A 27,026-nucleotide genomic window follows, 5' to 3' on the forward strand; every position below is an offset into this window, starting at 1 on the left:
ATTATTGATTATAAAAAATAAAATCATTCAATTTACTCAAGGTATTTGTCCAGAAGATGAAAATATCATCCAAAAATCTGGTTTACACAGACCAAGAATTCCTAAATTCACTATTAAATATGAATTTCTTTTCCCAGTGGGCCATAACAAAATTTGCAAACGTTAATAACTGACGACTTCTTTCGGCTTTTCCTGGTTAGGGGTCACCACAGTGGATCACCTGTCCGCTCATGATTGGCAGTGGAGTTTTATGGTGTCAAGTTGCCAGCCCACTGCCCAACCTTCCACAGAAGGCACACACACACGCACTCACGCCTAGGGCCAACTTAGTGTGTAAAATCCACATACAGCATGTCTTTGGGATGTGGGAGGAAACCGGAGCACCCGGAGGAAACCCACGCAACCACAGGGAGGACATGCAGACTCCGCACAGAAGGCACCCCAGCTGAGGATCAAACTGGAGAACCTCTTGCTGTGAAGCGGAAATGCTAACCACTGCACCACCGCGGCCACACTAACAATTAATAACTGACTGCATACAAAAAATTATGCATGCATACATAACTACATTCAGTTTGGAGAGACACGGCCTAATACATTATCAGATAGACTTGTGTATGTGGCATATATTACAAAAATAACTCTTTCTTTGTCAATATTTGTTTTTAACAATAGACTAGGGAATAAATGTTGCAGGTTTCAGAGGAAATACTTATAAAATATGTTATCAAGCTACAAGAAGACGTATAGACTGTGCAGTTAATAAGGCAACTATTAAATTTATCAAGAAAAAAGTGTACTTATACTTAGACGTCAGATAGTGTCAGCTATTAATGGCTCAAAGTGAAAGAGTGAATAATCCCACCCACCAAAAAAAAAAAACTTTCCCAAACACACACATTATGTTTATGAAATGTTAGAGATGTATTATTCGCAGTGTGTGAAGTGTTTCTGTTTTAGAATAAATTTTATGCATCATTGACTAGGTCTCATTCCAAAAGGGTTATAATAAGTTTTATCACAGTAAGACGTAGCTAACGATTAGCTCATTCGTGTAATCTTTTGTGAATGTAATGATAAACTTCAGATGTTGGATGCATAACTGTGTATAACAGATTACCTTTGGTAGAGAATGTATACAGAAAACTGAAACTAATGGGTATTTTGTCAAGATGTTACATCTACTAATACAAAATGTTGGCAAATAATGCCAAAGATAAATAATTGTTATAAGTGCTGGTAGATCAGTTTGTTTGATAAAGAAAGCAAGATGTCTGTATTTGTCAGAATGTCTTTGTTTGTATTAACCTACAGTTATTTGGTACAAATTCTCTATTGCTACATTTGCAAGGGGGCAAGCAGTCCACAAAGATTGATTTAATATAAGAGTACCAACAAGTGGAGACAGGTTTATCATTAAACAAAGTTTTTGATATGTAACATGCATAAACTCTTGTATCAGTCAGGTTTTCATAGATTCATAGGTGTTTACTGGGATAATAACCTGAAGGTCTTTATAAGTCTAGCTGTGTGTACCAAGTATAATACTAGAGAAACCCAATATAAAGACTTTTGCCTAAACAACGACTGCCCATATCTAGGAGGGTCATAGGTGAAATCCCCGGCAGGAATATATGGTTTCCCATCCAGTCATCCAGGCTATGCTTAAATAGGGTCATAAAGGGGCTTTGTTTGATGTGAATTGGGCCTATTCCAGAAGCGTGGCAACCTCTGAAAGAAACATCTGTCTCTCTGGGAGGTCCTATTTATGTCACACGCCAAATTAACATCCCTAGAGTGGTGACCCTTGTCCCATTTGACTTCTTGATGTGCAGTATTTCCATTAGGTTTGGATCTGAGATTGCTCTGTAGGCCAGGCACAAGTCTCCTCTAAGAAGTCTGTACACTACTGAGTACAGTGACAGTGACTTCAGTCTGTCAGTGTATGACTTGCTGGAGACCCTGAATTTTCTTGGTTAGAAATCTGTGAGGTCTCTCAAGTTGCATAACCTTTAATTTATTTGCGAGTGATATTTTCATATCTGAAATGTTATTCTTCAGACCTTGCCTAAAAAGGCACTATGGAGTAGGCAAGTGTCTTAGCCAGTAACCAAAAGCCTAGAGATGACAGGTGAAGGCCATCTCTGGAAAAGCAATGTGGTCTATCAACCATGTCATCCCAGGCTAACAGGAACTGGATCACCTTAGAATGACACCAGAAACTAAACCAGTTGTTGAAATCAATCATTTTTTGCTTATATTGTGATATCATCCTAGGTGAGGGTATAATGCTGCTCGAGGCTAGGGACATACCTGCAAGGGACACATATTCAGAGAGCTCAATCATGTCTCTCTTCATATAGTCCAGTGAGGTATGCCTCAAGTCATTCACACCAACATGAATTATGACGGAGTCATAATGGTACTTGTTGAGAGACCTGAGTGCATGCATGTATGATCTGATGGATCTTGGTACCCAATAGACAGCTGACCATAATCTTCTCCTTGTCCAGCCTGGTGAATGTGACATCTGTGTGTCTCACAATGGAGTCACCTATGACTACAAAATTTGGTTTAGATGTGCTTTGCCTTACGGTCTTATTTGGTGAGACATTAGTGCTTGTGTTTTTATGTGTATTGAATGCTGCATGTGCTGTATTAGGTGGAGCATGTTTGTGTTTGGAAGGTCTCAGGTGTTTACATAGGTTTCTGGTGAGTACCTCCATGTATGATGGTTTGTGTGTTGTGTGCTTATTTTGTGTAGGAGGCGTAGTATGCGAGCTGACAACCTGTTCAGTTTTATTACTCTGTGTGCTAGAGAGCAAGGATTCCAGATTCTTACTATTGATGCATCTCTCACAAATTGCAGTTGGGTGACTTAGGAGTAGAAGGTTATCAGTGTACATGAGGCAGTTGCTACACTGCCTCAGGATACCCAGGTTAATCAGGCTGGTATAAGAAATGTAGGGAAACTGACCATCCATAATGCTAGGTTAAATCCTGTTTTCACAGTGGGGAGAGAAAATGGAAGAGTGTGGTATAACTGAGTTCTCTAAACAGGGCCTGTACTAATGGGATGCTCTATAAAGGGTCTTTGCTGAAGGAGGGGTTCTCTAAATGGTATGAGGCTATTGTAGATTTTGGTGGTTTTGGGACTGTTTAAGGGGCAAAAGTGCAGCTGCAGTGCTCTCTGCAATTTAAGGGCTTCTTGGATGGATCACAGGCAGCTACTAAGGGAAAATTTATCTACTGAAGTTATTACATCTCTAACTCTCAATGGTTACCCCCACTGCGCAGTAGTGCACAACGGTGCATGGAGCTGTGCTATGCATAAACATATGAACACAGCAGAATAGTGGCTGTTCACCTAACTCTGTGGAGCTGGGATTATGTAGCAACAGTGAGCAAACTGAATTAAACATTTTAACCAGTAAAAAAGCTCAAAACTGAGCCCTGAGCCAGCTACCTTGAATCAGATGAGTCCTAACTGCACTCTCTTGCCACAATGGTGTGTGTGTGTGTGTGTGTGTGGGGGGGGGGCACTCCAAAAAAGATAGCCTAGTTTATTGCTTAATTTAACAAACAGAACCAGAATAAGCAGGTCTGAATCTAGTCTGTGTTTCAGCAGACCAAAAGTGAAACAAATTAGCAAGAACAGTTTAACAAAAAATCAGCAATATAACAAAAATGCAGTTTAAAAGTGCAAAGTACAGTATACAATTGTACTTACGATTAACAGAATGCAACAGATTCATTGGATTGCACAGATGAATACAACAGAGTAGCGGCTGGTCACCTAACTCTAAAGTTGCCTTATCAAAATGCTAAAGTACAGTAAAGGGAAGCAGTAAAACTATTTAAAATCACAGAGAAATACAAAACAGTTAAACAGTTATAAAGAGTGAGTGAATGAAAAAAAATGTGTGAAATAAAATCTTCAAAAGCATGACAAACAAGTTCTCATTAGAGAATAGATAACTGGTACAGATGAACAAATACATAGGTTTTCAAAAGTTAAAGTAAACATCCTGGCTTTGTGGCATAAAGGGTAAAGCCCTGACTATGACCCGGAAGACGCATTCAAATGGCAGGTTAGGTAATAGAAAAGTTGGAACATAGGGTAGTGGAAAACTGCAGGTAATGCTGGCTCAGTCTTTTTGTATAAGGAAGAGATGATACTTGACTGATCTTTGTTCTGGTGTTAGCATAGGCTTGTACAGTCTCTGTAAACTGCAGACACATAGGCTTGCTATCCCAAGATGGTAAAGGTATCCATGTGTGTGTGTGTGTGTGTGTGTGTGTGTGTGTGTGTGTGTGTGTGTGTGTGTGTGCACACACATTGGGGAGGATATTGGATACCATGCTGAGAGTGATGTAGTATTAATATGTTATATTAATATGTAGTACTAATAATGTAATGCATCAGATGATGGGGTTAGTGCATAGCTAGAAATGCTCCTGTAGCTGCTACATGAAGGAGGGCTTTGGGAGTGGGGGGTGGGAGTGGTACCAATTAGTTTCCAGGCCTGGGGACAATTATACTGAAGGGACAAGTCACAGACTGAGTTCCCTTATTCTACAGTACAATATGTTTCATGCATCTGGCATATCACACCCCACTACTATTATTTATGTAACAGTAATGTACTCCATTGACTTCAGTGAACTACATGAACTGCCTAAGTTTCTAAGGAATACGGCTTTGAGTAGCTTGAGTACGGTTTTATAAATGGATTTTCTGGATATTCTTGCAATGGCCTTTCTCCTGTAGTTTCTGATTTTTTTAACACTTAATTTTTATTTATTTACAAACTGAATATTCATTGTTAATGTATTTAGTAATTTATTGTGGTTTGTGCTAGAATTTGTTAGTTTTATAATTTAAATATGTTTTATTTAGTTTATTTTTAGTTCAGATGCTTGGACTGTTTTTAGGTAATATCATTGTCTTATTGACTACTTACAGTTAGTTTTCTTCAGCATTTTTTTTTAATTCCAGTAAGAACATGTGCAGTTGCAGAGGCTTGCTTTCATTAGTTAACATTGTTTTGAGGGAGGAGTTTGTGTGGATTTTGTTTATGCAGTGGATGAATCGTTCAGCTATCATTATTATTATTTATTGCAAGGAGTGAAAAATATAGGGTTTGTTTCAGTTTTTTAATCTTACTTAGAATTTTAAAATTTAAACTAAGTGTAACCTTGAGTGAAAGTGTTGCTCTGGGTATGTCATTGTTACTTGCTTATGCAGTGTTTAAAGGTATTTTTTCCATTTTAATGAATGGGAAATATAGCTCACATTATATTTTTTGTAGTTTTCAACTAAAGTACTGGAAGTTGTGGGTTTGGGCGTTAGTTTTGGGGCTACAATGCTTAGGAGTTTCATTATCAATATTTCACACTAACGTACAAGTTCATAGATCTAACACACACACACACACACACACACACACACACACATATTTTTGGTTAACAATCCCACACTCAAACACACTTTTATCAGCCGATCTCATATTTACATACACACCAATTCTTCAAAATGTGAGTCAATAAAAACAATGATGATTTCACCTTCAGTGAAAGTCTCCTTTCAATCAGATGCATGTAACTCAGCATGCAAGTTGTAAAATACTGTGTGTGAGTTGTATTACATTTACCCACTTGAGTTTCCATTAAATGATATAGACTTACCCTCACAGTCTAATTCCAGCCTCCTGGATAAGTATTACATTACCCAAAAGCCCCTGCAATGATTACTGCTTAAATGACTCAAACTTCAATGTTGTACAGTTGATCAAAGTTTTGTTGCAGGTTTTGTCTGCTAAGCATTATTTGTTATGGACTCTGAAAACATTAGGGTAGATGATGCCTGTTTCTAGGTTGTGCTAATCTTTGTAATAATACTATATTAATGACTTAAAAGTTGAAATGCTAGACTTGCTACTTCAGTTTGAAGGGCAGCTGTGTCCAAAATGGCAGTGCAGTGCTGAAGACTATTTTACCCAGTACGCCCTACAGATCAATAAAATTTACTCTTCAAAAGTAGAATACTGATATATTATAATGATTTTGGTGTGAACTGTGTTGTATTTAACCACTTGTGATCCCATTAGAGTACTCTAAATTCACTTTCATGGTCTGACTCCAGTCCTCCCTATATTACACCACCCACAACCTTAACTTGCGCATCCCTTATATTACACCACCCACAACCTTAACTCGCGCATCCCTTATATTACACCACCCATAACCTTAACTCCAGCCCTCCTTATATTACACAACCCACACCCTTAACTCCAGAACCCCTTATATTACACCACCCACAACCTTAACTCCAGCCCTTCTTATATTATACTACCCACACCCTTAACTCCAGTATCCCTTATATTACACCACCCACAAACTTAACTCCAGCCATCCTTATATTACACAACCCACAACATTAACTCCACCACTCATTATATTATACCACCCACAACCTTAAATCCAGAACCCGTTATATTACACCACCCACAGCCTTAACTCGAGCCCTCCTTATATTATACCACCCACAACCTTAAATCCAGAACCCGTTATATTACACCACCCACAGCCTTAACTCGAGCCCTCCTTATATTATACCACCCACATCCTTAACTCCAGCATCCCTTATTTTACACCATCCAGAACAACATTTTTGATTACTTTTCAAGTGGCTCATGCTTATTAGTCATAAAGTAGTTTAGAGTTCCACTGTACATTTTGTTTTGCTCCTGTTTATTTATGGAGAGTAAGAGCACATGGTGGGTGACACCTTTACTGTGCTCCTTCTTGAAGATAATGTTTCACTGCTGCCATCATTTGAAATACCAGAATTGTTTTTATTTGAAGGAGTAGCTGTGACAAAACTGAAGTCCATTACAGCAGAAGGACATACCTCTTTTTCTGATTTAAGGTGGCTGGTAAGACATAGTCTGCAGTACCTTCCTGAATGGATCTTGGGTTTTGTTGCAAGGTCATACCTTTCTTTAATAGGAAAGTAATTTGTTTAGTTTGACATAAGGCAAGGCTGGATTTTTTCAGGTAGTTTAACAAAGGAAAAATGTACTTCATTTGAAAGAATTTCCATGGCTGCATGAATCCTAGCTGTTGGAGCTTTTATTGACCGAAGACTGTTTTCTGGTTGAGGGGTTCCTTTAACTTTTCCTGCTTTCCTTTCGGAGCAGAAAAACGATGAGACTTTCTGTGGCACTCCGATCCGATGGCTGATTTTACATGTGGCTTGAGTGTATATGGCTGTCACAAGAGAAAGTGAGAATAAGGTGCACTCCTAAATATTTGCATGGGGCACTCATTCCATGATTGATCTATAAGGATATACAATTTTCCAATGTAGGAGGGCTTAATTCTGTTTTACGCTTGCAAAATAATAAACATATATGCATTTATTTGTTTGGCTGGTTAATTATTTTATTGCTTGTATGTGTTTATGATTTATTGTAAGTTGTTTTGTGTCAGCTCATGCAATAATATGATAAGTTGCTTTCTAATTCTTCTTCAAGATTTGATTGGCCTTTTTATCACTACATATTGATACAATTATTTGCACACGCTTTTATCTACAGCACAGGATGAAGCTACCAGTGCTGTAAGAAAATCAAACAGAAAAATGCTTTGCATTAGAATCACTTTCTAAACACAGAAAAGGCGAAACAGCTGTAATACAAGGAAGTACTTTTACAAATACAGGTATATAAAGTTCTGATTGTTTTGGAGTTGCAGTAACATAGACAGAATCTGCTATTACATGCTTCTGTAAGGCTTCATTAATTACCATAATTAGATATGACTACAAATTCAGAAACATAATATGTATTACAAAACAATATAGGGTTCATGTACAAAACTCAGAAATAGTTTGATGTAGATGCATGACTTTCTGGAAAATTCTATATTGCGCAACTTATAAACAAAGGGATTTTGTTTAGATCTAGGGATGTCACTGACCCCCTTTACTCAGCCCTCATTAGGCCAGTCATTGAATATAATGCTCCCTTTGCCATGTATCTATATAGACACATGCAACAACTGGAACACCTACAGACATATTTTACTAAAAGGTTACAAGGCCTAAACTACATGTTCTACATGGACTGACTCAAAGCCCTGTTGCTATACTTGGTATCCTACAAATTTGCTAAGAAGTAGGCTGTCTCAGGCACACAAGGCACCCCCCGACCCATTACTGAGGGATTTACTGCATTTCAGCAAGTCAAATGACATCAGAAATGCAAAATCTGGGGATCTAAACTTCTTAGATTTGTGGTTTACCCCAGGACTGCCCCTGTACTAATAAGAGACAGCTCCTAAATGTATTATTCCTTGCATGGGACCCCTAAAATTATCTATGGTATAATCCCAGTTATTCTCATTAGGGGTACTATATAATTATCTATAACCAAATGGGATAGGTTATTATGAGCACAAAAAGGGAAACTAGCTAGTCTTAAAATGAACCGCAAGGGCAGCTAGCCAATACTAACATATGAACCAAAGCCAAAAGTTATAGGGTGACATAGGCCCAAAAATCAGGGTTACATTTTAAATACTGCTCTTACAAACTTAGACTGTTGCTAGAATAACAGGTTTTGCATTAGCATGTATTTTCTGAAGGATATGAAGTCAGTCTCTGTTTGCCTTCTATGAGCGTGACACTTAACCACACAGTGCTCTGGGCAGTTGAGAAACTGGGCTAGACACTCTTCCTGTGTCTCCTGGAACATATGCCTATTAACCACCTATGAATCTAACTCAAAAATATCCAAACAGTACTGCTTGAAGAATATTTAACTAAAAAGCTGGTAATTGCGGTCCTATAGAGTAAACTGGATGACTGCAAGTGTGAAATCAAGCTATACACAGCCTGGTCATTTTTGTGTTCTGAAGAATGTCACATGCTTATTCCTTTTTTTTTAATGACTTCCAAAGGTTGTACACACTAACTATTGTGAACTCCTCATCCTTGGGGGAGCTTGCTGTCCTGCATAGCCCACTGGAACATCTCTTTTCTCTATAAATATTAACTCTAAGGTGTCCCCTCCTTGGCAAAGGGCAAACACAGAACTGTAACAAAGCTGACTTTCATAATTGTTGGTGTTAGTAACAATAATGCTCTCAGTTGCACTGGGGAGCTGTTTTTGAAAGAGGGATTATTTTAGGATTCAAAGAGGTACAGAATTGGGAAATCGTGGTTGTAAATCTTTATGTTGCATTTCTTTCCATTTGATGATGATGCTGTATAAAAAGAATTGTGCATCATTTCCAAAACCTACACAAATTTCTTTTAGTAGCTTCTCATACAGTCGGTGTTTCTCACTGCCCAGGCCAAAATGTGGATAACATCTTTCACGCCATCTACAGAAGGGAATATTTTTTTTTTTAATGTTGTCCATTAGTCTCAGGAAATAAGCATCATATTGCAATCCTTTGGAAGTATTAATAGCCATGTGTTACATATGGACAGAATACATAAGAAATGTTAGTAAGTACCTGAAACATTTGAGTTGAAGAAAGTCAAAACAGACCTTAAATGGTTGAAGAACATATTTGTACCTTATCACATGCTTTATTTATTCATCTTTATAATGTCTATTTTTTCTGAGAAATAAGCCACAGCAGTATTGTGGAGTTTCTCAATTCTAGAGGGATATGGGAATTCAGATCAGTAATTACAATTCTGAATTCTTACTGTATTTAAAGAAATAAATCAAGGGTACTACAACCAAGAAAAGAGGACAAAAACATGTCAAAGTGGCTACATAGGAGGAAACAAAAAATAACAGATGATGTAGATTCTATAAAAGTAATAGAAATATAATGTAACATTGTGTATGTTGGAGAGCAGCAGAATTTACAAGTAGATAAGAGTATTGATATCCATGTATTATAAAAAAAAAGTTTTACTTCATATTAGTTGTTTGTTAACATGGTTACTACAGAAGTTTTTAATTCCATTTATTTATTGATATTAGAAATATCCTGACATTTTGGGTGGCCATGGTGGTGCAGCAGTTATCGTTGCCACCTCACAGCAAGAGGTTCTCCGGTTCGATCCTTGGCTGGGGTGTCTTCTGCGTGGAGTCTGCATGTCCTCCCTGTGGGTTTCCTCCCACGTCCCAAAGACATGCTGTAGGTAGATTGGACACTCTAAATTGGCCCTAGGTGTGAGTGTGTGCATGTGTGTGCCTTCTGTGGAAGGTTGGGTGCCGGGCTGGCAACTCGACACTGTAAAACTCCACTGCCAATCATGAGCGGACAGGTGATCCTCTGTGGCGACCCCTAACTGGGAAAAGCTGAAAGAAGAAGAAGAAGAAATATCCTGACATTTTAAATCATGTTACTTATTTCCTAAATTGTAGTAGATAAATATTCCTGCACAAACAAGGATCATCATGTTGCTTCTTACTTCTACTTCATTCTCAGAATTATAGACTATATAATAATGAGGTGAGGTAGGGGAATCAAGTTATAAATCTTCAGTTAGTTATATGAAATAAGTTTGGACCACACCCTGACTTCCTTCAGAAGTTAAAATACTGCCAACATGGCAACTGGTCTATTTACATAAACAATTTTAAACATATGTCAGTGTAAATTACAGCACTTCTATCTTTATGTGCAGTAAACGTACACCCATCTACGGGAGCATACATTAGCCTATCAGAATGTTCAGGCAAAGTCTGCACTATAAGGAAAGTCACATGATAGGACATTCACTTCTAAAATATTTGAAGAAGAACTAAATCTGTCTTACTAAATGATGGTATAAAGATATCTTACCTGTCTGGTTCTGTAAGGCTTTTACCGCTGTCATTGTCAGTGCCAGAAGGTCCATAATTCCACAAAATGTCCTCTGCAGCGATGAAGTATTCCCTTTTTTTCCCATTTAGTTGGTAATTATTGGAGCTCTTGTAACATTCATTGACTTTATACAATGCTAGCATGCCAGCTGTAAGATTAAGGAGAGAAAACATGTACTTCTATAATCTAACTGTAGAAGCATATATTTAAAAAGATGCTGATTCTGGTATACATTTCATATTAAAGGAAATAAAATATTGTGAGTGCATACCTTTAAGGTGATCATTTACTTGACAGCTGAGAAGCCATTTACCAATGTGGCTAGGAAGCATCTCTGCAGTGACAAATGTTGCTGGAAACAGGCTTACTACATCTGATCTGTGGTTCCTAATGGTTAGTGTCTGTCCATGGAAGAAAGCTGTGTGAATGTCCACTTCATTCCCAATCCCGAACAGATGCCAAGATACATGGTCCCCTGAGCACATCTCAATACCAGGAAGGTTCCCAAATAAATAGCCATTTATAGCTGCAGCAATTTAAAGTAAAACAAAATTAATTATCTATGTAAATGAAATACAAATAAAATTAAATGTCATATTATGTCATATTAATGTAACAGTAATATGTCATTTTATATGCACTATGTAGAGAAAAAGCTTCCATACTCAGGAGATACACACCACATGAGTATAACAAGATTAGTTAAATAATAATAATAATAATAATAATTATAATATATACTTTATTCTAAAACATATAGTTTTATAAGATAGGCAGTTGAAAGGTCTGAACATGCAATGTATCAAGCTCATTAACTGTAATAATCAACACAGCAACATTTGCAAGCTATTAAATAGTACACAAACAGTCATAACATTAAACATATAAAAATATAGATCTTTTTTCCTTTAGAAACTTATTTGTAAATTACTCCTTTGACTAGGTTTATTATCACTTTCTGTTTCTCTCTTATTACATGTTATCAGTATAATCTGAACACAAATTTGTAATGAACCTATTTAAGTGTAACTTAGACAACTGGATGGGACAAAATAAATTTACCCCAGGGTGTCATCTATGTCCCTTCTGGATAAGGGCAGTTGGTGCTGGTCATAGACTCACTCTGCAAATGTAGACCATACAACTTGGTCAATAAGGGAACAAAGGTATAACATGGCTAGGCTTATAAAGGCCCTGGGGCCAATGGCCTAGTGAACTCATATGAACCTATAACAGCCTGACTAGTTGATTTGGTTTTCTCTGGATAGGTACAAAAACTGACCAGACAAATCCAGAAAGTGACTGACAGCCAAATCATGATTTTTTTTAATACTGATAAATGCCCTATACATACTTCATTAGTGCTGTTTGCAAAGTGGCACAAGCACCAGTTTAAAAAAAATCTGTTAAGGAAATAAAAGACACCAGCACAAAAAGTGTGAGTTAGGGACAAGATAATTTTCTGTGAACTTCCATACTCCCTGGCAGAGCCTTTCAATGTGAAAAAATTAATTAAACATGCTCATAACAAGGCTCAACCTTCCCCACTTCTATAGTTGGTTCACTCCTTGTTATGTTTTAGTATTTTATAGCCCTCATGCATTTTTCCTGCTCTCCTTCATTTCACAGACATGTGACCTAACTCTTCACTTTCATATATGTTCCAGCCATACTATGATGTAGGAAAGAATTCAGGCTATGCATATAAACATCTTTTAATTGAGTTATTAGTTTCAGGCAGCTTGCATAAGACAGTAACCATATTTTGTATAATCTACATCTCAGCAATTGAGTAAAACCTATGGCAAAGATTAGTGTCGGTAGTGCTACAGAATTAGGCCACAATATGGGAGTATAATACACAAGAAGGAAATTATGTGACTTTTCTTTCTTTTAGATGTCACCTCAATAACCATTTGCAATTCTCTGGAATGCAAATGCCATCCCCAGAACAGCATGACTAAGTGTATGAAAAAGAACTCTGTAAACCAAGTCTAAGATCACAGTGCCCTGAAGTATTACCCTTAATCTGAGGTACAGTGAACTTGGAGTTAATATAAGTAGTGAAGGAAGGAATACAGGTGGGGTGGGGCTTGATCACTGAAAAAAAAACTTTAAAAAGAAAATAGTAAGTTTTGGCATTTTCTGTTCTCCTTTTAACTCATTACAACCGAGTGATGTCTCCAGGCGTTTCTGCAGTTACCTCCTACTGCTCCTCTAGGCGTCAAATATTGCCTGTTCATATTTGCATTAATAATTCCAAAACCATGTTACATACAAGGTATCGGAAAATTTTATCTTGAAGAATACATGATAGCAAACACAATTGTATTGATATGTGACCTCTGTCAATGGGTATTTGTTAAAAATGTAAGGTGATAACTTCAATTTTTAAATGTTGAAGCCACGCCCACTAGGAGTTAAAGGTACACACTCAAAAGAGCTCTTCTGGTGGGAATGAGTTCAGGTTACAAACAAGCAGATGAGTTTTAAATCAATAGAAAATAATCTGCTAAAACCCTAACACAATAACAATTACAAAATACAGCTAACAAAAATCATAAAAAGAAGTCACTGGCAAGAGCAGAAAAAACGCAGGAAGTACCTAGCATATGGTGGAGGTCTGCAAACCATGTTGCCATTGCCTAGGTAACAAGTTATGAAATATAACAGGAAGCTACACTTGCACAAGCTGGTAACATGGAAATTTCTAGCAGAAGTAAAATAGCAACTGCCAAGGAAATTGAATACAAATTAGGGAATCCCAGACACAAGTAAAACACCAAACACCACACCCTCACAATGAGGAAAGTGCAGATCAGTGGTAAATGACTTCATCTGCCACCTGGAGCAAGCGAGTAATAATAAGGATTACTGGGGATGCACACTAAAAGCCACAGAATGTAGAATGGCCATGAAATAACTACACATACTAAGATGGAGAAGGCAACAGCCCACCAGCAGGAGCCAAATGAACCAAAGCCTTGGTGTAGAAGTGAAAATCTCCAAAATGAAACAACTGACGCACAGTCCGGAGATGTCCAAGCTCCTAACCAAATCATCCATGTCTTGGACTGAGCACAGCCTACAAAAACATCTTCATAACTGCTGGACTTATGGATTTCACAATGTCAATAGGGAGACTGCCACCTCAAATATGTTGTGTCTGTATGTGGTGTACTGTAGCATCATAATGTCACATATACATTATATAACTAAGCTGTAAAATGCTTGGGGTGCCAAAGACAAATGCTTAGCAAAAAACTGTGGCTGTCACTGCAGCAGCCAGAGATCTAGGTAACAGAGGAATGTATCCCATTGTGCAAATTTCAAGATGCACAAGTTCCCAGCAGCAGTGATTACGACAACCACTTATCGTGGTGTTATGATGGTGTATAACATTTCACATGTAGAAGTGCAGGTAAGAGCACTTTATAGTACAGTGATACCCAGATGATTTTACTGGGCACTTTAGATAACCAGATATAAAGACAACATATGTTCTCAGTGATATCTGAGCACAAGTCTCATAGACTGACTCGTTGTTCACTTCAAAGGATGGGTATAAAAAGTGACCAGATAAATGCAGAAGATGCCTGTCAACCACATCCTGAATCATGCCTTATTTAATGGCGTAAATCATGAATCAGGATGGATGTATATTTATTTAGTTAGTTGGTCGTTTGTTTTTGTTGACTAGAGGTGTACAAGTGGGCAGAGCACATTTTCAGTGGAGGCCTGGGAAGAAAAGATCCTTCATAATACATTTACATTAACAAGTGAATTTCTGACAGTTCTCAGAAAAAAATTACAAGACAGGTATACACAGTAAAGTATATACTGTACATCAACAATTATAAGTCTATACAGTTATTGTAGCTCTAAAATATTGCAGGAAGTAAATGGATTGATACTGTAGAAGAGAAAACATTGTTGCAAAGAAGTTTAGTTTTCTTAAATTTCAGTAAAGAAAAGTTTGCAAGGAGTTCAAGATACATAAAGTAAATTATAAAATTATGTAGGACGGGATATTTTAATATTGTATAGGTTTGTAAACAGTTCAAGAGAGATATAATGAAGTCAGGTATAGACTTATGTAGGAGGAGACATTAACATTGTATAGGAGGATAGTGATAATAACATACGTTAAATAGCAAGGCTAACCTAATCAACAGCCACACAGTTGACAAAAAAGCACATCAGCAAAGCGCACACATGGACTAGTGCACCAGTCTCACTACAAACACATTGGAAATACACAAACGCACACTAATGAAGGCTAATGCTTAGTAACACCAAAGCCACATCTGCAGTTCTGGACATTTCCGTGCTTTGCAAGCCTCTGCTTGCTTGGTAGTGATGATCAGCAGACAAGGACCACGGCCCCCTGCTCCCAAGCGCTGGGATTAGCTGCTCATTCCCATTCTCCCCATTTGGCTCTTCCAGCATCTGATCCACTGTTTGAATTCAGGTCATGTTGTTTATAGTCTGGGCTTTATCCCACTGCAGAGCAGACCTGGCAGAACCTTTACGTTTTTAAAATACTTATATACACAGGAATAGAAATTCAAGAAAATAAAAAAATATTTGTTACGGGACTACCAAAAAGACCACTGATTTGTATGCTTTCATTCTTGAGTTATTTATGAACTTTATCAGAAAAAAGCATTACAACTACACACTCCACACACACACACACACACACACACACACACACACACACACACACACACACACACACACACACATACACACATATATATATATATATATATATATATATATATATATATATATATATATATATATATATATATATATATATATACACACACACACACACACATAGATTTATCTGCAAACAATGAAAGAATGCTTGTTTGATTCACCAGTTTCTAAAAATAAATATTGAAACCGGTGAGTAAAAATCAGTAGAAAACACGCACAAAGTTTCATGAAGGCAAGCCCACCCTGCAATCCCCTAAATTAAGTATACCATCTCCTCAGTCGCAGCACAGTAAAGAAAGGGGAAAAATCCCTGCAAAGCATTCCTCCAGCTCTTGCAATATTACAAATTGCATTAAAACTCACAGTGATATTAAATTTCTACACTAAAGCCATTCATCCTTCAATGTGTCAGCCACTTGTAACTGTGGCATAAAAAAACAAGTTGTGCGCTTTTCATAAAATAAAAAAAAAAGTCAGATGCTACAAAATTTACCACCGAACATTTCTCATTTCAATGCTCTCAAATTTAACACACTTTTTAAACTAATCACATCATTTAAACCTGGATGAAATCAAGGCATCTAAATTAAACTGCAAAAATAATTCCTTTCCATTTAACAAATTATTATAATCACCTCCCCTGAAATCTATTTCAGAATTTGCAATCACTAAAAAGGGAACTTTTTAAAATTCATGCACAGCCTGCTATGTTTTGCTAAAGCATTACTTGGCCACACATACTTTTAGTTTTAAAGTTATTGAGATGATTAGTGAAAGTGGTAGACTTGGTAATATTATTAACTATACTGAGAGCCGTGAATTATTTTGGATATTACATCTGCAAGCCGACAAAGCCTTTGGGCTTAATGATAAGGTTTCTTTAAAACCTAAATTGAAGAGTAGCAGATTCTAATTATTTTTTCATCATGTGCATAAGAACTGCATATTCATTGGTTGTTTCCTTTTTAAATTGCTATTTAATGACTGTGTTATGTAATTTTGGGTATGGTCTGAAGAAGTTTTACGAAAACGCTTAGTTTTATCAGTTAAAATAATTTTCATACCTTTTAGCCTCTCTGACACAGTTTATTTATTTTTTTTACTATTACTTGGTATTATTACTTTAATAACATAATTACGTTCATGAATATGCTCTGATAATCTATGCTTGATCTTACAACATAAAAACTTGTGTAGCCAGTAAAATTGGCTAGGTACACTAGCCCCTTAGATTGATATGTATACTGCCCCTTGCACTGCAAAAGTTTTTGTTATTGTTTGCTACTGTAAAATAAGGTAATCTAGTTATGAATTTACACTACACACAAACCCATTACATGGAAAAGTACATTTTCTTTTACAAGAAATAGAATTTATATTCTGATTTTTTTAATTCCTACAAATTTTTAATATTAACAGCTTTTCCTACATACAACTTTAGGGCAAGTACCTAATACCAAGCAGATCTCTTGACTACCCAAAATTACTTTCCAGTTATCAATAACTGGATTTTCAGTCCAACTTGCATCCACCAAGTAGGTTAAAATTAATGACCTATTAACTTTGTCATTACTTTCCTCAGTTCTGCAATTTAAAGAAGGAAAAAATATCACTGAAAAGATCTTACAACTGAACTGTTGAGATATGTATTACCAGCAGACAGAGCAAAACCAATGCAGGAATACATCACTGGAAACTGCATTCTAATTGGTCAGGACATAGATGATGAAATTATAAAGGTCAGCTACTCACCATGCATCTTATTGCTTTCCTGAAATTCCTCATCATCTTTGATCACAGAGTCAGATTCAGCATAATGTTTTATGTTGTCATCAAGGTACCAGCTCATGTTCTCATCAACTACAGAGAACATTAATATAAAGTCTCTGTCCACATCTGTGCGAGTCAATGAAGTGCCATCCAGGACTCCTAAAAACAGAAAGTATATTAAAAATCAGAATATACACTCACATGAGCCAATAATTGGCTTTGTTTAACTGAGAATATCATCAGAAAGGTGGAATCCAATCTTCTTAGCATAACATTGTGTGGAATAGGACAGAAGGGATGATTTTCAAGGCTGCTGCTAGTATGAAATCAAGTTCATATCAAATACACTTTGAGTTTCTGACACTGCAGCGCAAATTTCATTAATCGTAACGTACATCAAGCACACCCCTTCTCTGTGAAGGAAACGCAAAGTGAAAGAAGCCATATATGCTAAAAAAGTGTAACAAATGGAACCTTTAGTCAAACAAATGAGACACACAAGAATGTAAACATGACTACAACAGGATAAAAAATAAATTTAATAAGATTTGATAAAAGAGTTGAATGTCATCTTTTATCAAATCTGAACTTTAAATCCCTCATAATTCCAATTAACAACTTTACTTGGTGGAATGTGTGAAACTGCCAGTGATCACTTCCTTTAGACCCTGCAAGCAGTGTTTTTCAATAACTTAGGTTTCTGGATAAGGGTGAACAATTTACTTTGGACATATAAAGTACCTCTCCTTCACAAAATTGACAAAATCAATCAACAAACCCTATCCAAACATTCTGATAGGGCAAATATGTCTACAAAACAATTCAGAAGTGCAAATCCCTCCTTATCCTTTGATTTTGTCATTTAAATTATTTAGATCAAAATTTACTTTCATGATTGATCCATATTTTCCACTTACAGAGGGTTTCCAGTCTGGATGTCAACTCATAGCTAAGAAAACTGCCTAACTTTCATGGAGATGGATCCGACATCCTGATTCCAAAGTGCCAGAATCATGTGTGACACCTCTATCACTGTACCGTTGAGACACAGTTATAATTTACAATATATTCCAGCATCTTCCAAATCAAAAAGATATAAGACCAGTTAAAAAGAAAAAAGGTTAAAAGATGTTTTTGGAGATGCATCCTTCCTGCACCCCTGACTCCCCCTTACTTAATGCATCAACATCACAGTCACCCAGCAGGGGAATAAGGATAAGCATTAAAAATGCAAAACACCACTCCATGCTCCTGGGTTATAGCATTTATACAAAAAATAAATACAATTGCATGCCTTATAAATGTACAGTGAAAGTTAACTCTACCAATGAATTTTTTTTTTAAATTAAGTAGTGCCATTTTGCCGGACAGGGAAATTTCTCACAGTTATACCTCTTTCTAAACAGAGTAATCCACAGTACAAATGTCAAAAACAAAGAAACAGCAAAACAAAGAACCAATACACACATGTGTGTATATATATATATATATATATATATATATATATATATATATATATATATATATATACACATTTGTGTGTGAATGCCACAAACAATAAAACAGCTACTTACAAAACCCAGAACCTATCATATATGCAGAAAAAATAAATACAGCTAATGCAAGTATACCCAAAAAAAAAAGAAAGAAATTTACAGGGGCACCCTTCATATCGAAGGCTCTACTCCACATGCCTTTTCTTAAATATGCTCACCCCATAGCCATACAACCATGTGGAAAGGGAAAACACCATGCGAGAGAGTAATTCATAACTGTATCATACAATCTGTCCCCTACAAACAATCAGAAGTAGCAAGTTTATCATGCACACTCTATTTTTACTGATGAGGATGGGATTCCATTACAATATACAATAAAAACAAAATTATGACATTGTCAAGCCACCAATAATACAGTTCGTTTTGCCTGTTGTGCATATCACAGTTACTTTAATATATACTGCAGTATAGCCTAAAGTTTACCCTTAAGGCTTAATGTACATGCAGATTTCATGTGGTTCTGTCTTGCTTTTCAGTTTCTGCAATGATAGTAAGGCATTTAAATGTCCATTGCCTGTCTCCTGGGTTTCTACATTTAGTCCCCAGGTATGAAATCTTGTACACCAAAACTGAACCCAGTAATATTGCATGGCGTATTTACTGCACGTTACTTTCATCAGGATTTTGGACAGTTTACTATTGTATTAGCCTTAAGGCAACACATAGGTAATCTTCACTTTCTCTACTTACTTTCAGAATGAACTGCACAAAAATTCAGAATAGTACCACCAGACTACCACAATGCTTTTGTTATTCAGTGGAGTATAACTTATGACCCAATGGATGTAGAACTGACAGAATGTTTTGTGTTAATTGAAAATTCACTGAGAAAAACAACAACAAATGGGCATGGAAGCAGAGAAAATTTGTGGTAGTTTTAACAAAATAAAATTTGCACTTCATAATAAGCAACAAATCAGCAAAGGGCCAGCCTTAGACTAATTGAACCTATAAGACCCACTGGGGCCACAGGTATAGAGGAACACTGCTATATTAGCAATGTCTGTACCATCTTATAATATATGAAGCATAATGTCACAGTTGAAAGTTTATTACTACCATGCCAAATGTTGCCTTCCTAAATAATTTTAAGAGAATGTTACTATTAATCAACATACAGAAACATCACTGCACAACAAAACCAACAAAGATCAAAAGTAAAAATTAATAAAACTAAACCATTTAAAATGGAAAACAAATGCTTTCCTCTTCCAATCTGTCAGCTACTAAAAAAAAAAATACAAATTCACCTAGCCATGATTTGCCTGAGTTGTCTGAATCAGTGGTACTGTTAGGAATATAGTTTTTGATAAGGTAATATGAAAGACTAGCGGTAGGGGTATGCTTAATATTAGGGTTAGCACACGAGTAAGGATGTACCTTCTTACTTGTGTGTTATAACCTTAACCCTTCTACTGCACCTAACTCCAAAGCTACACATTAGCTTACCAAAATCCCTCTCCCTTAACAGTACCAGTTCAGCCACAGACACAACCTTACATGCAAAATGTTAAAACTATCACCAACACAGCTGTTATTCTCACCCTAACCCACGCAGAGTCACTCACACACTTGAAAACATTCACACACACCACTCAGTCTTCTCGATTACCTGGCCCTTATTCCAGCCTTAACCACAAAACTTCCCAAAACTGCATGCAAACACAGCTCACAAACCACAAAAAATATTTGCTGATCCCACCTCTGACAACAACTGACATCACCAAATTGAACATTTGATTTAATGTTACAGCAGTATACTTTACAACAGCAGAAAATAACACATATCATTTTAAAAGGTTGCAGTATTCTTTGTCAAATTTATTTATTTATTTTACATTTGTTAACCGGGGGTGTTTGACTGAGCCGAAAAGGCCCTTTTTCAGCAGAGGCCCAGGGAGAAAAACTCCACACAGAAAAATTACAGATACATTTAGTTATTTAGACATGATCAGTATACATACAAATTACAAAAGACATGTTTTTACAGTGGCATGCAGCACATCAACAGTTACAGTGGAGAGACCAAACAAAAAATATTAATTTAAAAATAAAGGTAATTAATAGATTTGTGGTGCACAGCTGAAATTTGGAACATAGGTAGAATGCATACATAGTACACAGGTACAGTACATACATTGTAGATTAGCCAGTGTTCACTTGAGATGTTGCCTGATGAGGTCTTTAAAGGAGGCTTGGGATGATGTGTTTTGAATGCTAGTGGGGACAGAGTTCCATTTTTTAGCCACTGAACTACTATATAGTGCATCTCCAAAGCTATTGCAGCTGTTGGTGACTTTTAGTAGTAGTTTTCTTGATGATCTAAGAGGCCTTTTGGCTGAGTGATGTTGTACTAGGGTTTTGAGGGCAGGACACTTATTGGGGAGGTAATAGATCGAATGACAGAGGCAGAGCTGATTTTAGGTTAAGAGGTTGGGCAGTTCAAGCCAGTGGAGCTGTCTCAAAGCAGTGCAGTGATGAATTCTATATGAGCAATTTGCAGCAAAGCGGGCAATTCTGTTATAGCAGGCTTCCATTTTGCTTAGTTCAGTTTTGCTGAGATTAGTCAGAATGGGAGATGCATAGAGTAGGGTGGATAGAAATTGGGAGCGAACAATGGCTGATCTTGTGTTGTTGATAACATATGGTTTGATACGGTAGAGTGATCCCAGTTTGGCATGTACTTTTTAATAGTTAAATTGAGATGACTATCAAATTTTAGGTGGGAGTCTATGGTTATTCCCAACAGCTTAGCCTGTGCCACTGGAGCGATTAGAGTAGCATTTGTGGAGTAGATAGTGAATTGATTGTTATCAGTGTTTTTGTTAGAACTGGTTATAATCATAAGCTGAGTTTTCTTTGGATTGAGGATAAGTTGGGCTTTGGTAAGGTAGTTTTCAACGTCAGAGAATGTTAGCTGAGTTGTTTGCAGGAGGGCTGGAAAGTTTTGTGCAGCACAGATTAACATAGTGTCATCTGCATACTGAATGATAGATGCATGCTGTGTGGAAGTATGGAGGTCATTTGTGAAGATTGTGAATAGTAGTGGTCCTAAAATAGAACCCTGTGGGACTCCTATAGTTAGGGGCAGCTGAGGAGAGAGAGAATTTTCCCATTTTACAGCTTGGTACCTGTCAGTTAAGTAGCTTTGGAACCAGGTAAGAGTGGAATTTGATAGGTGATATTGGTTTAGTTTGTTTAGCAGGATTTGGTGCAAGACTCTGTCAAATGCTTTGGACATATCCAAAAAAAGAGTTGACACCTGCAGGCCTTCATTTTTTATATGGTTTACTGTGTCTGTGAAGCATAGGAGGGCTGTAGTGGTACTATGGGCAATTCTGAAACCATCTGAGTAGGTGACAGGATGTTGGTATCTAGGAGATATTTTAGCATCTGGGTATGGATGCATTTTTCTAGGATTTTGGCCAGGGGGGAGAGTAAAGCAATGCGTCTGTAGTTATTAAGTTCAGTGGAGGTCCCACCTTTATGTATGGATGTAACAGGATATTTTCCAGAGTTTGGGCACATAGTTTTCAACAATTGATCTGTTTATGAGAGTGGAGACTGGGATAGCAATAGCATCTGCTGTGAGTTTCAAGAAATAGCTGGGGATTAGGTCGGCTGCTGTTGATGAGGTTTTTAGTTTGGACAGCATGCTTTTGATTGAAGTGCTGGAAACTGTTTTGAGGGTAAAGCTTGTATTAGTGTTATTTGTGTTGGGGGTGATAGTGAGGAAGGAACTGTCCTGTGATACTAAGGATAGAACTGAGTTCACAAAGTGGGAGTTGAATTGTGTTTCAATGGGAACTTTAGTGTCAGGGGTGGTTGGTTTGGGGGTAGCCTTTTGGGTGGGTTTTAGTAGCTGGTTTACATTTTTCCAAAATTTTTGGGGATTGTGTTGGTATTTAGTTTGTAATGTCATGTAGTAGGATTTTTTTTGTCCAGCCTAATGCATTTTTTTTTGCATGGTTGCGCAGTTCTTGGTACTTAGTTAGACTTTGTGTTTCTTTGTTTTTTTTTATAGTAAAGCCAGGCAGTGTCTCTGGACTTGAGGATTTGTTTGGTTTATTTACTGAGCCAGGGGTTTGTAGAGGTTCTAACCTTGATTTTGGGCAATGGAGCGACAGTGTCTAGGTGTTCTAGAAATGTTTTGTTGAAATATGCTACAGCCAGGTCAAGTGGGAGGGTTTTTTGGGGGGGGGGGGTCCAGTCACAGTTATACAGTAAAGTGTTAAGGACTTCAGGAGAGAATTTATTTGTGTTTCTAGTGGATATATAGTTAGTGGTTTTGCATATGCTTGTTCTACTATGTATAAAGTATATTATGTTGTGGTCACTTATGGTGTCTGGGAGACTGCCTGCGTGGGGGTACAATGTGGGGTTGTTAGTTAGGACCCAGTCAAGGATGGATTCCCTTTTAGATTTTTTTATCACATCTAGTTGGAATTTGGACTAGCTGCTGGTAGCCATGGAGATTTATTAGATTACTTGGTGGTTCTGATATGCAGGTGAACCAATCTAGGTTGAAATCCCCCAGAATAAGGGTTTCTTGTGAGCATGTGGAAGAACACCAGGATAAGAAGTCTTCAAGACTAGCAGGTGTATTACCAGGTGGAATATAGATCACAATTGTGGTGATGACCTTTTTAGGGTCAAGTTGAAGTTGTGAGATAAGTATGTCCCAATTATTGGGGGAAGGGTAGGAGTTTGGTAATTGATGTACAGTTATGTTGGACTTGTACAGTAATGCAGTTCCACCCCCTTTACAAAGTGGTCTGTCTTGTCTAATGATATTGTAGCCAGAAGGGAGAACTTCTGAGTTAGCTATGTTTTTATTTAGCCAGGATTCTGTTAAAGCAACTATGTCTGGCGAGTAGTGTGCTGTTGTGGCCTGGAGTTCAGGTATTTTATTTTTGATACTTCTAATATTAATATTTAGCATTAAAAGATGGTTGGTTTTGCTGCTGTTGTTGATTTGCCCAGGGATGAAGATAGTGGGGGTGTTATGTTCTGACATTTGTCTTGGAGCAGTGTGTGTTGGACAGGATGGATTTGGGCCTGGGTTGGGGTGGATATTCCCACTTATGGTGAGCCTGGTGTAAAAATGGTGATATAGATGTTGGAGTTTGGTGAGGAGTGTGAGAAAGTATTGTGTTTTTTTGGAGTAGGAATGAGATCATATGTGTTTAGTTCTGAATTGGTCCATTATGTAGTTCTTGAACAATTGTGGGCAGATATTATTATAATGTGCGGTGTCTGTATATGAGAGTGCATAATGTAGTGTTGTGCTACTAAGTTTAGGGATATTCCTAGAGTAATAACTTGTGGTGTTATAAAGAATTATGAGAAGATAGACTAGACTTAGTTGTGTGATAGTCATGGTTTTAAAGTTTAAGTTGGTTCTAGGTGAGTGTCTGAATAGGAATTATATGGTTGCACTATATGTGGATGGGTAAGTAGTGTGGGTGATGTAAAAAAAATGCCTAGGGAGAATGAGAGTGATTGGGAGTATTTTGTGTGGAGCAAGTTGGTGTGGTATAATGTGATCTGACTAGAGGAGCTGTGATTGGTGGAGGTGATGTGAGGGTGAGCTGTGGGTGTGTCTGTTATTACTATAAATGTAGAAGAAGTGGGTGTGAGAGGGAATAGGGGGCAGGACAGGGGAGCGGAGAGAGCCTGAGCGTTAGCGAGGGTGAACGGAGCGGGGCAGAGCCCACCAAGATAAGAGAAAAAAGTAAATATTACTTTACAAATCTGAACACTTTAAACAAATTCCTGAGTTCTAATGGCTTACCAGCAAGCAGAATGCAATTGCTGAAGAGCACTTGTGTCCTGGTGGGAGACTAAAAATTTAAAGATGGCTCCTTGCTCAGCAGGATTCTAATATAGGTTTAGTATTGGGGAGGGTGATAGCACAAGGCGTGTAACCCAGGTGGAATGCAAAGAAACCAGAGAGGCAATCAGTGAAAGCCTCAGAGGGGGTAAGTAATAATTCAAACTACCTGTAAAGTGAAGGAGAGAAGACACAGCAAAGTTTATTAAGGTTGGGTGTGTTTCTTCACATTGACTTGCTGATTAGTAACTAGTTTGTGCACAGATTATAGTAGGGAGATACAGTAGTAATGAAGGCGAATGTATAGAGATGCAAATAAACAGGTGGGCCTCCAAGTGATACAAACTAAGGCAGAAAGCACTGAGAGGGCTGCTTGATGGTTACTTTAGTCACAGGGATCTGAATTAAATGTATACTGTCTATTGGACAGTTAGGATTACTGCACTAGCTGGGGGGGGGGGCACAAGGCTGCAACAGTTAGTTTTATTAGAACGCTGAGAACTACTAAGAAATACTGCTAATGTAATCACTTCACTCTCATAAAACATACAAGTAGAATGCCTGGGTGGACTGACCCTGCTCTTGATGATCAAAATGTATGTCCTTGTTTAGTTTTGCAGTACTGATTCCTTCTTATACTGTATGGGTGGGGTGGTAGCCGCAGACTGCAGATTTGCTTGAGTGTGCTCCTGCTCTTGAGGTTCAAAATGTATATCCTTGTTTAGTTTGCAGTACTAATTCCTTCTTATACTGTATGGGTGGGGTGGTAGCCACAGACTGCAGATTTGCTTGAGTGTGCTCCTGCTCTTGAGACTCAAAATGCTGTAGCTCAAGATGGGTCCACGTCCCCAGTAGCTACAGTTAGAATTGGCATGGAATTCTCAATAGATAGCCAAAACATAAAGGGAATTTTAAGCAACAACTTGAAAATATTCCTAAGAAATGCTGCAGTACTAAAACATGTGGCTGGCAATCCCTACTTACTAATAGAATAAATGTTAACCTTAAAGATATGTTTCATAGAAACAAAAATAAATAAATGAATAAGAAGTGCTCTAACACAGAAGGACTGGCACGTGTGCCTGTCGGTTTTGTTACCAGTCTAGATATACAGAAACTGGTCTGTATGCTGCTGTTAAAATTATTACAAAACAACAGTGTCTAAACACCATTATACTCACATGATTAGTGGAACTGCATATCTTGGAAGTTGTGCCATATGTGAAACATACCATGTAGGTAAAGCACAGAGAAAATTATCATAGAGAATTTATGGGCATGTGCTAGCCATTTGAAAACTGTGCACTATGAAAACATTCTAAGAATTACACCAGTTTTAAGAAGTTTTTTAATTAGATTTTTGTATTAGATCAAATGGATTGTGTAACTTTACACAGGAGTATAAGTTACTTAGTGGAAACGAAAGTGTCTTGGTTATTTATATTAGTGGCTAACCAGTTTCCTGTCCTCGGTGACACTATTTAATAGATACCCTTAGAAACTGCACCACATAAATAAGTTTTTAAATAGTTATATCATCATTGGTAGAACATATCATTGTGAAAAACACAAATGAGTGACCTCAAAGAAGCGAAAATACAAATGTGTGAGAGTCAAAATGAGAGAAACACAAAACACTGACAACTTTTCTTAAGCTTTCAATAAACAACTGCTACAAGGCCCACCTCATAAATAAGGGTATTTCATCCAGGAACAAGGAGGTCATAACATCCCTGTACTCTACCCTTATCAGACCCATTATCAAGTACAATGCCCCCTTTGGCATGTACCTTGCCAAGCACATGCAGAAGCTGGAGAGACCACAGAGATTCCTGACCAGGAAAATCCAGGGTCTCAAACACCTATCCTATACAGATAGGCTAAAAGCCCTGCCCCTCTACTCAGTCTCATACAGACTGCTCAGAGGTGACCAGTGTCTGGCATACAAGGCCATCTTAGACCCAGCCTTGATGTAGTTGCTGCATATCCATTAGTCAAACTCCAGTCACGCAACCGGCGCTCAAGGCCTTAACCTTGTCTGTGACATTAACAGAACTTGTTGGCGGGATAGATTTGTGTCCCAAAGACTCCCCCGTCTGTGGAATAGACTCCTTCTCCATGTCAAGCAGAGTACCTCTCTAGCCCTCTTTGAGAGGAACCTGGACGACTGGATGGGAAACAGAAAATAAACCCCTGGGATACCACCTCTGTCTCTGCTGGACAGGGGAAACAGGTGCTGACTTTGTGGGAACATGGGTGAAATTCTTGCCTAGGCTTATAAGGGCCCCCTGGCCAATAGC

The 27,026-nt window shown here is 37.5% G+C and overlaps 1 protein-coding gene across 2 annotated transcripts in view; it reads right to left on the reverse strand.

The window, feature by feature from the left end:
- HEPH (hephaestin) overlaps nucleotides 1–27,026 on the reverse strand; it is a 995,050-nt gene that overhangs the window by 683,201 nt on the left and 284,823 nt on the right. For both annotated transcript variants that reach the window (XM_044057195.1, XM_044057196.1), the window contains exons 5-7: nucleotides 17,317–17,493; nucleotides 11,108–11,362; nucleotides 10,816–10,984 (exon numbers count right to left, since the gene is read on the reverse strand). In XM_044057195.1, coding sequence (XP_043913130.1) covers nucleotides 10,816–10,984; nucleotides 11,108–11,362; nucleotides 17,317–17,493 — 601 coding nt within the window. The remainder of the gene's footprint in view (nucleotides 1–10,815; nucleotides 10,985–11,107; nucleotides 11,363–17,316; nucleotides 17,494–27,026) is intronic.

The sequence above is a fragment of the Protopterus annectens genome, chromosome 15.part0, assembly GCF_019279795.1.
Source record: "Protopterus annectens isolate FY-2018-M chromosome 15.part0, PAN1.0, whole genome shotgun sequence".
Taxonomy (NCBI): Eukaryota; Metazoa; Chordata; order Ceratodontiformes; family Protopteridae; genus Protopterus; species Protopterus annectens.